The sequence below is a fragment of the Peromyscus maniculatus genome, chromosome 8 (assembly GCF_049852395.1).
Source record: "Peromyscus maniculatus bairdii isolate BWxNUB_F1_BW_parent chromosome 8, HU_Pman_BW_mat_3.1, whole genome shotgun sequence".
NCBI classification, from domain to species: domain Eukaryota; kingdom Metazoa; phylum Chordata; class Mammalia; order Rodentia; family Cricetidae; genus Peromyscus; species Peromyscus maniculatus.
In genome coordinates this window covers 59958764-59971227 of record NC_134859.1, presented here as the reverse complement: position 1 = coordinate 59971227, position 12464 = coordinate 59958764, and the positions used below count along the sequence as shown (strand labels likewise).

Sequence of the window (12464 nt, the reverse complement as noted above, 5' to 3'; positions counted from 1 at the left end):
ATATCACCCCCATTCACATTTATGTGATGCAGGTTCTATGACTGAGATCGTGAAGATACAGTCATATGTTAGACAGTTCTTGTACACACAGCCTTGTAAGCCTAGCAGAGGTGATAAACATAGTAGATAGAGAAAAAAGTTATCATGCAGCTTTGAAGCATGAGCTACTGTGACTATAGCCTGTGGTATTTGCAGGACAGAGCATTAGTCTGATTTTGACATATGAAAGTCAATGCTTCCCCAACTCCACTTTGCTGCTCAGTGGGTTGTAAGACATGAACCCAGAGCCTTGTGCTGCACTCTGCCCAAGGGGATAGAAATGTGTTGCAATCAGTTGCCTCCTGAGACTATTATTGCAGTCTTTAGAGAACCAGTTCCAAGATCACACCCAGGGTGAATCTATGAATCTATGAATGTGGTGAGATCTAAACTTTTTCTATGTGAGGGGAATTAGGAAAAACATACATGTTCCAGTGGTAACTTTCTCTTTTACTTCATCTTAAACAAATTATCTTCCAATAGAAAACTCTAGACAATATATAAGTTGCATTTTCAGGGTCACATAGCATTTCTTGAGTAAACAATAAGAAATAGAACCAAGAGAAATCACACAGTTTCCCTCAGGTTAGGGATGTCACACTGACCAGGTGTGGTGAGGAACCAGGGCAACTCTCAGCTGTCAGCCAGTTTCCTTACATGCAGTCTGTAAAGCAATCATGTAGCTGTAAGTGGTTAGCATTTCCCGACAGAGAGTGACATTGAAATTCAGGACCTAAATAATAAACAGTTAGTTGGTTGAACCTTGAGCCTTGTATCATAAAAGTAAGATTAGGAGTATGTGCAGAGAGTCAATTACTGCAGGGAGTTAAGTCTTTAATGTTATCAGCCAGGCTTTTGCAAGCAAAAAACTGGCACTAAAGTTGTTTCATGCTTGACCTTGGTTTCACACTCAAACATTTAGGAACTTGTCCTTGTGCATTTCATTTACAGGGGCAACTAGTCTGCTTTGAATTTTCTCTGAGGTTTTAAATCAGCTAATTGTGTGTAATTGTCTTGAAGCCATGGAATAAAGGCCTGGCTATGAAAGTATATTTTATTCACCAAAGTTACACAGTATACAAAGAAATCATCTTTCTGTCAATTCACAGACATAATTGTGCTCCCAAAGTGTAGAACACACTACCAATAAGCTGTGGGATGAACCCCACAGCTATTTTTTTTTTTTAGAGAAGAATTGTAGCAGTACATGAGAAAAGTACAGAAAGAAACAAAACAGCATTCATAGGCAGTGGGCTCATAAGTTTTGCTTGACAAGGTTCCTCCATCAGAGAGTTATTCATTTGATAGGTTAACATTATGAATATCAGTTGTCATTTGCTGTATATTATTTTTTGTATTTTTCTTTATTAAGAAATTTTTTTATTCATTTTACATACCAACCACAGATCCCCTCTCATCCTTCCTCTTGCTCCCCTTCCAGCCCTCTCCCCACAACCCATGCCCCATCCCCTCCTCTGAAAATGTAAGGCCTCCTATGGGGAGTCAGCAAAGCCTGTTACATTCGGTTGAGGAAGGTCCAATCCTCTCCCCCCTGCATCAAGGCTGTGTAAGGTATCCCACCATTGTAATGGGCTCAAAAAAGCCAGCTCATTCACTGATCCCACTGCCAGGGGCCCCTTAAACAGACCAAGCTACACAACTGTCTCTCTCACGCAGAGGGCCTAGTCCAGTCCCATGTAGGCTCTATAGCTGTTGGTCTAAAGTTTATGAGTTCCCACTAGTTTGGTTTGGCTGCCTTTCTCTGTAGGCTTCCCCATCATGATCTTGATGCCCTTGCTCATAGAGTCCCTCTACTATGTTCATAGCAGCATTATTCATAATAGGCAGAACCTGGAAACAATCTATATGCTCCTCAGCCAAAGAATGGATAAAGAAAATGTGGTACATATGCATAATGGAGTACTAATCAAAAGTAAAAAACAATGACATCATGAAATTCACAGACAAATGGATGGAACTAGAAAATATCATCCTGAGTGAGATAACCCAGACTCAGAAAGATAAACATAGTATATAATCACGCATAAGTGGATACTAGATGTAAAGCAAAGGATAGCCAGACTGTAATCCACATCTCTAGAAAAGCTAGCTTACAAGGAGGACCCTAAGAGGGATGCATGGATCCCCCTGGGAAGGGGAAATAGAAGAGATCTCCTGAGTAAACTGGGAGAAGGGGGGGGTAATTGTAGTGGGTAGCATTTCTAGCTATGACCTTGAAACACTGCTCCCTAGAAGATGTAACAGGTAACTGCTCTACCTGCCTATGACCTTCAGGTGGGGCATGGTCAATGCATGTATGCATCTCTCTCTCTCTCTCTCTCTCTCTCTCTCTCTCTCTCTCTCTCTCCCTCATAGTTTTTGGGTGCTGAGAAGGACCAGGCAGAAGAACAGTGTGGACCATAGCTCTGCTTTCCAGGACCCTACAATAAATCTCCGTAGCGAACTTTATACCTAATAAATTTATTGCCCTTTAGGCAGATTCCATGGATTTATTGCTTTAGACAATAGAGAGTAGAGGATGGGGCATAAGAATATAAGGGAATGGGATGCTCGAGCTGGAATATGGATGGAATGGGAAAGCAATCAAAGAGATATCTTGATAGAGGGAGACATCATGGGGTTAGGGAGAAACTTAGTGCTAGGGAAGTTTCCAGAAATCCACAAGGATGACCCCAGCTTAGACTAATAGCAATAGTGGAGAGGGTGCCTGAGCTGGCCTACTCCAGTAATTAGATTGGTGAACAGTCTAACAGTCATCATAGAGACTTCATCCAGTAACTGATGGGAGCAGATGCAGAGATCCACAGCCAAGTACCAGGCTGTGATGTATATTCTTATGGCCTCTGGCAGACTATCAGAAGGCTCTTGAAGGAAGGATTTTAAAGCTGGAAATATGACAGGCAGCTCCTTGCAGGGGTGATAATTGGAGCTGGATTTCCCAGGGCTTCTGATGGGGGACCACAGTGTGAGGTCTCACATGGAGGATGAAGAAGCACTGTGACAGAAGAGTTTCCTCAGAGCAGCCTTCATGTCCCGGTTCCTCAGGCTGTAGATGAAAGGGTTCAGCATTGGGGTCACTGCTGTGTACATCACAGTTATCAATGCATGCTTCAGATTGTAACTGTTCAAGGGCCGGAAATACATGCCCATCACTGTCCCGTAATACAAAGACACCACTGTCAGGTGAGAGCCACAGGTGGACAAGGCCTTGAGGAAGCCCTTGGTGGATGGAGCCCGTAAGACTGTGGAAAAGACCCGGACATAGGAGATGACAATGCACAGCAGTGGCACAGAGAAAACCCCCACCCCAAGGTACATCATCTTCACATTGAAGCGGATGTCAGAACAGGACAGCTGGAGCAAAGGAGTAATGTCACAGTAGAAGTTGGCCACATCTTTGTTGCCACAGAAGGACAAGCTAGCTGTGAGAAGGGTGTGGGGAAGTGCATTGGCATTTCCAATCACCCAGGACCCAACAACCAGGAGGACACAAGGCCGTGGACTCATAATTGTTGCATAATGAAGTGGGCGGCTGATGGCCACAGCTCTGTCATATGCCATTGCAGCTAGTATATAGCTGTCTGTGTTTCCCAGTGCTATCATGAAATACATCTGTGCCAGACATTCCCCAAAGGAGATGGCTTTGCTACCCAGGAGATGGTTGGCCAACATCTTGGGGATAGTTACAGAGGAGAAAAATATGTCAACAAGGGAGAGGTTGGCAAGGAAAAAGTACATGGGGTTATGAAGGCGAGTGTCAGAGCGAATGGCTAGGATGATGAGCATGTTTCCAATCACTGTGATGGGGTAAATGAACAGGAAGAGGATGAAGAAGAAATTTTCATGCTCCTGTTGCCTGGTAACTCCCAGAAGGTTGAAATCTGTGGTGAAAGACTGGTTTTCTTCTCCCATGGCTCCTTCAGCATGAAATTGGACAGGAACCCACAACCATTAGCACGATTACCATCTGCCTGTTACCACTGCCTATATCCAACAGTTCTCTCTGTACCCCTGAGTCCATGAAATTCAGAGCCACATAATTTGAGGAAAACTTTGTTGATCCATGGCAAAGGTGGTCATTTACTTCTGAACACTCACAGCTAAGTAGTGAGTGAATAACTCTGAGTCCCATTTCCCCCCTCAGTATCTTTACACATCTGTCTAAGATTTGATCATTTTGTAATTAAAATGTACCTTCTGTTGCCTAGTGTCACAGGGGGAAATTAAATATTAATTGTTCATTCAACATGTAAAGCAGTTTTTCCTTTTGTGGAGGGTTCAGAATTACAAATTTATTTTACATGTAAGGGCAGATAGCCTTTTGGGGCTGTTAACACAGTACTTCAGTGCAAACAGCCTGTCAGTATAAGTGCTGACCTGGAAATGTATCTTTGTGGCACTGACCAAGCACTCAGCCACCCTAACACCTAGGAGCTAACAATGTCTAAAGTGGCATGGGAGGACTTTACCTAGGACAGTCACTGGAATTAGCCCAGGGAGTGTTCTCAGGAACCCCAATGACAAAGTGGATTTCGTAGGCTTTCTCTGGGTGACAGATCCTCAAGCATACACAACCATGTCTCTCTCCAGTCTTTTCTGTTCTTATTTATTTCTTTTGAAGAGCCACAGAGCTCCATCATAGTTACATCTGCTGCTTAGGTAACTCTTGGATCATCTATTTACAGAGGTTTCAATTTTCTGCCACATTTTCATGTTCAGGCAACTTGCCCACGTGGCCAACTAAACCTCATTTCCTATATATCCAGCCTAAGAAACAATCACAATTTGGGGAGAAGAAAGACATATAAATTAATTAATTCAGTGTGTGAAGCTCTCCTGTGTGAGGTCTTTCACTGAATCTGAAGCTTGTTGACTGGGCTAGGATGGCACAATCTGCTTGTCTCTGTCCACAAATACTGGAGTTACAGGTATGCACAGCCATTCCCAGCTTTGTATGTGGGTACTGGAGATTTAAAATCAGGTCCTCCTGCTTTTACTGTTCATTGTGTACAACAATCGACTCACAATCCAGGTTTCTTTAGCTGAATAGTGCTTTATTTCTGGCAAGTGCCCAATTAATCTTCTCTCAAATGTACATCTGTTATTGTAGATTCTTCACATAAAACAGTTATTTCACAACTCAGCTTTTTACCTTCTATCCCAATGCTTTAGGAGGTTAGACCATCATGCTTTTCTACCTGAAATGTCACAATATTTCCTTAATTGCTTAACTAGCTTCTTCCTCTCTCCCTTATCATGTACTCTCAGTCATACCAATTATGACTGAGACTACTAACTGCTTAGCAAATCCATGCTATTCTGGTCTTTTTGATCAACAAATTTAACTACATTTCCCAATCTACCTTGCAGGGAGGTGCAGCTATGTGACCGAGTTCTAGCCACCCAATTATGTGTTCAAGCTGTGGACTTCCTTCACACTCTATTCTGACTGGAAATGTTGAAGAAATTGAATGGAATGATGGGGTCATGTTGGCGATGAACCTATGTCAATAGCTTCCTACACACAGTAGAGATACCTCACACAAAAATGTTCACTTGTTCTTTTATCTTGTGGAAAATAGTCTTTTATTCTTGTTAAGTCATTGACAGTTTGTGGTTAGTTTGCTACAGCAGTTGAGACATATGTAGTTCACTAATTTTTCTAAAGTGACTTCCATTAAAATTAATTGAATATGTGATTAATTAAATCACTCACTAATTCTCAGTATTTCTTATATGAACTGTGTAGCAGACACAGGGATGTAGGTCTTATCATCCTTCTCATAGCTAAGGACAATATTGCTTCTCTTTGCTACACTGAGAGCAGTTTCACTTGGTCTCTTAAGATACTTCCCTCTTTTTCATATGCATTCATAATACTTCACATTTCAAAAGGTTTAGTAAACCCAGAGGGCAGACTGTGGGAAGCTGGTGTAGTATGGGGAGTGAGTGAGTAAGACTTCTAAAGTGAGGCTTGAGGCAACATGACAGACTGAGGGGATGCTGACCTGCCTCATTTCCATGAAAACACGCAGAAGTTGTAGACTATTATAAAAACAAAAAGTGCGTTAAAATGCATGACAGAATTTGAAAGAACAGGGGAATACCTTAATGTGAGAACCCAAAGAGTGCTCAGAACCAAACTGTAAGCTGTTGTCTGTACAGTGTTGGCCCCTCAGGATGGCAACCAGGAGTATGGTTGGATACGATACCTGGGATGTGGTCTTTACGTCCTTAGGCTCAAAAGACGTGTCCAGAGATCCAATGAAGCACAGGGATTCATTGTCTCTGCCTTAAACAGTTGAAATATTTCCCTAAGAATGAAGGAGAACAAGAAAGAATTTTTCCATGTAGCCATGAGTTCAGAGAGAAAAGATCAAAGGATAGAACCCACAGAAAACAATGATTGGTTACCAATAGGACTCAAGAAAAACTCTTGCATTGTAAGACATTTCAGTCAAGTTTTTTGTTTCTTGGTTTGTTCTAACCTAATATTAAAAAATCTGTTCTTATACTTCTATGAAAGTATATTGGAAAATATATTTTATATCATGGAGATTGTCCAGGAAGTTTGAAGTTATTACAACAAAAGACATTTTAAATTGGCTGAAGAATCAATACACTTTAATGCAGATTTAAAAAGAAAGTAGAGAGGTCAATGGGTGGGGTAGAAAGAAGGTGGGGGAAGGAACACGAGGAGAAGCTTGAGGGAAAATTGTGGTATGTGAAATAAAAAAGAAAGCGAATGCAGAGCTCCAATATGAAAATAGCTGCTCTCTTTAGTCATTGGATTTAGTTCAATTATAATTTAAAGAGACACAGAAGGGGGTTCTGAAAACATGGAGTTTAGAAAACAGATACAAAACTGAGGTAGGATGATAGAGAGCCAAGGAAAAAAATCAAGACAACTGGAGGAAGGAGGAGGAGGAAGGAAGATGGGAGCAGTCGTGCTATCAAGATGAAAGGGCATAATGCCATGATTCATACTCTGAATGTAAGAAAAAAGTTGCCCCTTCACTGAAGGTTCTACAAGGCTGAGGACTGGTCAGAACTTCACAGTTGTACGAAGCTGGAGTGTTGCATATCCATAGCCAAATTACCCACCACCATCTCTAGCCCTCTGAATAGTCATCCATTGTTCACTCCTCTGTCTGACCTAACATTTTTGACAAGGGTGTAACCTTTGGAATACATTCTTAGGAGACTCACTTCTGTGATTTCAAAAGCCAAGAATGCCATGTGAAATCTCTAGCAGAGTTTGCTCTGCTTTGGTGTGACCTGCTTACCCACAGTTCCTACCAGTGCACTTGGTAAATGCATCGACTTATGACATCTTGTTCTATAACTAGTAAAAGTTCATGTAGCTGCTTCTCTGGTGGGATATGTTATTTGTGGTAACCTGAATCTATGTTTCCTGATCATGGTCTCTCATGTTTGTCTCATAAAGAAACTGTGTTGTGGGCTAGAAAGATGGCTCAGCAGTTAAGACCACTGGGTATTCTTCCAACACATTGGCTGAGTATTGGCAGAGAGATGTCAACCAGACCAACCCAGAAGACTCAAGGAGCCAGAGAGAGATTAAGGATTTATGGGCATATGACATGCAGATAATTAAAAGAAAGTTGATTACCTAGATATTAAGAGTAAAACATAAAAACAATCTCTAATGCATTAATTGTGAAAGACAAAATGTAAAAACAAATAGAGAAAATATCTGTATGAAATTAGAGTAGGAACTAAATTCACCTAGGTCAGATTGCATAAAAAACAAGAAAACTTATTGTAAATTTCAACTGTTTAAATGTCTATGTGGAAAAACAAAAGGGAAAGACATACTCTGGGCTAAGTAAAAGAATCTACCACACACATTTCTACAAATGATTAATAATTGGCAGATCAAGGAATCCAACACATTTATAGAACAGAACCCAAAACACAGCAGGAAACCTGGAAAAGTCATCACCTTTCCTACTGCAGTAACCATTAGCCCATAACTATCTCTTGAGCACTCAGTCTATGCTTTCCCTTGCTCACTTCTAAACCAGCTCATGCCATCTACCACAATAGGTAGACAATGGGTGATCTTCAGTGTTTTGTACTCTTATTTTGTTGACTAGGCACACTACAAAGCAGAAACTAGTGTTATTAATAAGCTAAATGAAAAAGGTACTTAACTAAATAATAAAATAAAATCTTTTATCTGGAGTAGGTAAATGACAGTCTCAAGTGTTGCAAATAAATGAAGAAATGAATACTGGAATTTATACATTCAACCCATATGTAAAGAATTCCTAATAGTATCCTCAACCGAGCAAATGCACCTCTTAATTGTCTTCCAGAGAAAATCCAATGCATGCATCCAAGAACTTACACAGGGAAATGACTGTCATACAGGAGACCTGGAAAGGAGGAATAATGAGTAGGGAAACTGTGCTACCTTCTTATTAATGAATTTTAGTAAAAATGTAAGTCTTGAGTGTTAGTTAATGCCAACAACGAAATAGTGGTTATCATACTGTGATGGGCAGAAAAAGGAGATTTTGGAGGAGAAGAGAATGACAAATATATCTGCAATATTCACCCTAAAAGTTGGGTCAAACAAATCATATCTAGTGTATTATATCTATATGATATATTTTTATCAAATTATTATTTGACTGTTTTGATGTTTTAAACATCATTATTATAAAAAAATTGTATTTAAAATAAAGACACTGAAGATTTGGGAATGATTTAGTTCAGAGCAGGACCATAAATCTGGTGGCTTAAGACCATATCTTGGGAGGTAAGAGACAGAGGAAGTATTCCTTGTAGAGAGGTGAAGGTGAAGGGTTTGTTCACAGTGAGAGATGATCCAGGGCTTTGTATCATGCCAAATGAGACTGGGACAATGGAAGAAAGATCAGGGCAAAAAGAAGAAAAACAGCTTGGATGATCTTTTGTAGCACCATTACCAGGTGTTCCTCCCCAGGTTATTAATTTCCTATAAACCTAGTCTTCAACTTATAATTCACACTGGTCTCCAGCTTGTCTCCACTTCATTGCATTCCAGAAACAGTCCAGTTACGGCATCTTCACATCCCCCTTCCAAATGATGGAATGAGTATGCCCTGATCCCCAAATATGCCATTCCCAGGCAACATTCCATTCATCCACTTTCCTCTCTCCCACCTTCCAACTGGAGAAATCGCACAAACTTGGGACTAGAACTCTTGATACCCGAGTCCATCTGGACTATTTATACTCTTCAACTAAAGTCCTAATTGTCCATGGAAATTCATCCAAAACTGTCATCCTCCTCTGAGTCACCATGACACTCATCTGAGCACTGACCCAGAGGCTTGGATGTTACTTCCCTCTTCATTGAGAATTCTACACCCATAACAAGGGCATTTCTCCACACTTTCTCGTACATACCATTTCCACATGTCTGCATCTGTTTTATTTCGCACAACAACAACACCTGCATGTCAGGCCAGCCCTCGTCTTTTTTTGGGCATTTTCTCAGATACTTTCTCCATCAACTCCCCAACGCTTCCTAATCTCTGCAGCTCAACAACAGCTCTTTCCTGCTGAGTGGCAAGTGCATTGCAGTCTCTCTAGCCACTCAGACTTGTGTTCTTCTCTAGCAGAACTCTTTTTCTCATGTCTGTTCTTTGTTTCTGAACCAACCTGGTTTATAGAGAGATCTATTCACAGGACTGAATAAATATGTTTGCAATGTACAGATGAGATTGTGTAAATCTCAAACCATTGGCTCATTCAACACAAAAATTAATAGATGGCTTCTTTGCTGTGGATTAATCTTCAAGGACAAAATGTTGGAGCTCTAGAAGGTGGCATCAGGCAAAATGTGCTATACATCTTCATCCACGGAAGAGATAGCACAGGCCAGGAAACAGGAAGAAAGCAGCCTAGACTCTACAGTGGGTTTGGTAGTATGTGTGATTTAGGTCCCGCGAAAAGACTGTTTCTCATTAGATACTAGGAATTAGTAGAGTGGATGTGGATTCCACTCCCATTTCTGGAGACAGAAGTTTCGAGTCCTTGCTTAATACAAACATTGGTATTTTTGTGAAGTGACTATGGAATGTGGCAACACATGATTGGTAATCAGTTACAAGGATAAAAAATAAAGTTTAAGAATATAAGGAAATTTTGCATCAGAGAAGTTGGTATAATCAATGGAGGGACTTCAGAATGGAGATGTGTGGAACTGGGGATTAGAGTGTTGTCAACAGGGAGAGGCTGTTTTCCTGGGAAAAGACAAACAGCCTCTTAGCTCAAAGAAAAGGAGCCTGGGTACACCCAGGAGAAAGCTCCAGGCTGGGCAGAGTTCAGAGATTACCTGAAAGAGGTCAGAGTCTTACACATCGCTGACCACTATATACCCACTTTCCTGGACAGTGTGTTCTGAGATAGCAGTGATACACAAATCCAAGTCCACTGCTAGGCTCCCTGACATGTGGGAGCAGAAGGTATCTTTGTAGATCTTCCCTGAAGATCACACCATGTGATTGTGTGAGTGCCTATGCACACGACACAGACAGTATTACTTCCAGGGACAGACAGTGCTTAGGACTACAGGAAACAAACTACAAATGCCACTCTTGGTCCTGTGTGTGCGTGGATAAATCCCAGGAAAAGTGTGGTCAGGTGGGATTCTCTCACTCTGTCTTTGGCCCACCAGATATAGGGACTGCAGATTCTAGGGTGAGGCTGATGCTTGTGTCCCAGTTTTCCTGCTGCCCCTCTGTGACTTTGGCACTTCATTTCACCTGATGAAGGACCTCTGATAAAAACTGCATGATAGTTCGACTTACCTTGTGGGGACTTCGTGGGAGTAAAAGGAGAGGATGATGGTGATGCAGTTGTTGGTTCTCTGTTGCTTAAAGCCACAGTCACAAATCCACTTTCAGAGTCCCCTGTCCTATGTAATCAGATGTCTTAAAATGTCCTGGCACTTACTAGCTTTTCTTTAGGGGGACAGGCATGCTACAGAGAAGCATATTAGTGCTGTGTTTGAGATGCGCTTTAGTGTCTGGTCCATGAGTAAAAGGAACAGAAAGTTGCTGTCCTGGATAGAGCCTGAGATGGAAGGATCTTTCAAACAGCAGCTGCGTAGATCTTAGCAGAGAGAAGATTAGGAACTTGCCAAAAGTTTACAAAGTCCCTTGAAACATCACTCTCCTAGGTCTTCATTCAGATTCAAATCTTAGTAATTGTTGAGACTCATGTAGTAAACTCTGCATGTGTCCTTAGGGGACACAGTGCCTCTCAAGAGTGATTTGGAGTTTCCTGGAGAGAGTGTCTCCAAGGTTCAAGCTCTGGGCTGACCTATTCCAGCCTCTCTGTTGGGATTTTTCTTTTTCTTTTTTTTCTTTTCTTTTTTTTTTAAGTAAATTTATTTTACAACATCATTTAGTTCAACATAATAGCCACAGATTCCCCTGTTCTCCCACTCTCGCCCCCCTCCCTCTCCCCCCACCACACCCCCCATTCCCACCTCCTCCAGATCAAGGTCTCTCCCGAGGACCAGGATCGACTTGGTAGACTCAGTCCAGCCAGGTCCAGTCCCCCCATCCCAGACCGAGCCAAGCGTCCCTGCATAGGTCCCAGGATTCAAACAGCCAACTCATGCAACTAGCCCAGGACCCGGCAACAACACACAGCTGCCTCCCAAACAGATCAAGCCAAATGACTGTCTCACCCGTTCAGGGGGCCTGATCCAGTTGGGGGCCCCTCAGCCTTTGGTTCATAGATCCTGTGCTTCCATTCATTTGGTTATTTGTCCCTGTGCTTTATCCAACCTTGGCTTCAACAATTCTCGCTCACATAAACCCTCTTCTTTCTCACTAATTAGACTCCCAGTGCTCCACCAGGGGCCCAGCCGTGGATGTCTGCATCCAGATTCCTCAGACCTTCCTTGGATGGGGTTTATGGCACAACTAACAGGGTGTCTGGCCATCCCATCACCAGAGTAGGTCAGTTCCTGCCTTCTCATGACCATTGCCAGCAGTCTTTTGTGGGGGTATCTTTGTGGATCTCCATGGGCCTCCCTAGCTCTCTGCTTCCTCCCCTTCTCATGTGGTCTTCATTTACCATGGTCTCCTATTCCTTGTTCTCCCTCTCTTTTCTTGATCCAGCTAGGATCTCCCACTCTCTTTCCCTTGACCGTTGCCCTTCATTGTTCAGACTCTTTTATGAACCACTGCTTGGGAGTTTCAAGGACTCTGGTATAATTGAGATCTGGTATTTCTGTAAGCCTTACACAGGTCTTTCTGCTGTTTAGTGTCTCAAAGAAAGAGAATCACAGTTCATCTTCTCACTAGGATTTGACCAGAGAAGCATTAGAGCACAGCTATGATTTCTTTAAGGTAGCATGCTGATGGCAGATCTCCAGA

General features: G+C 41.9%; 1 protein-coding gene across 1 annotated transcript; it reads right to left on the bottom strand.

Annotated features, from left to right (window-relative positions):
- Window positions 1–1080: 1080 nt before the first annotated feature.
- On the bottom strand, window positions 1081–11270 carry LOC102920705 (olfactory receptor 1A1-like). Its single transcript, XM_076577759.1, has 3 exons — window positions 10884–11270; window positions 6273–6374; window positions 1081–3977 (listed from the first exon to the last, which is right to left on the bottom strand). Exon 3 carries the CDS (start codon window positions 3970–3972, stop codon window positions 3034–3036), a length of 939 nt encoding a protein of 312 aa, XP_076433874.1. The 5' UTR covers window positions 3973–3977; window positions 6273–6374; window positions 10884–11270; the 3' UTR covers window positions 1081–3033.
- Between the last annotated feature and the right edge of the window lie 1194 nt (window positions 11271–12464).

Coding starts and splice junctions, on each gene's coding strand:
- LOC102920705 (XM_076577759.1), bottom strand. CDS start 3,972: ATGGGAGAAGAAAACCAGTCTTTCACCACAGATTTCAACCTTCTGGGA.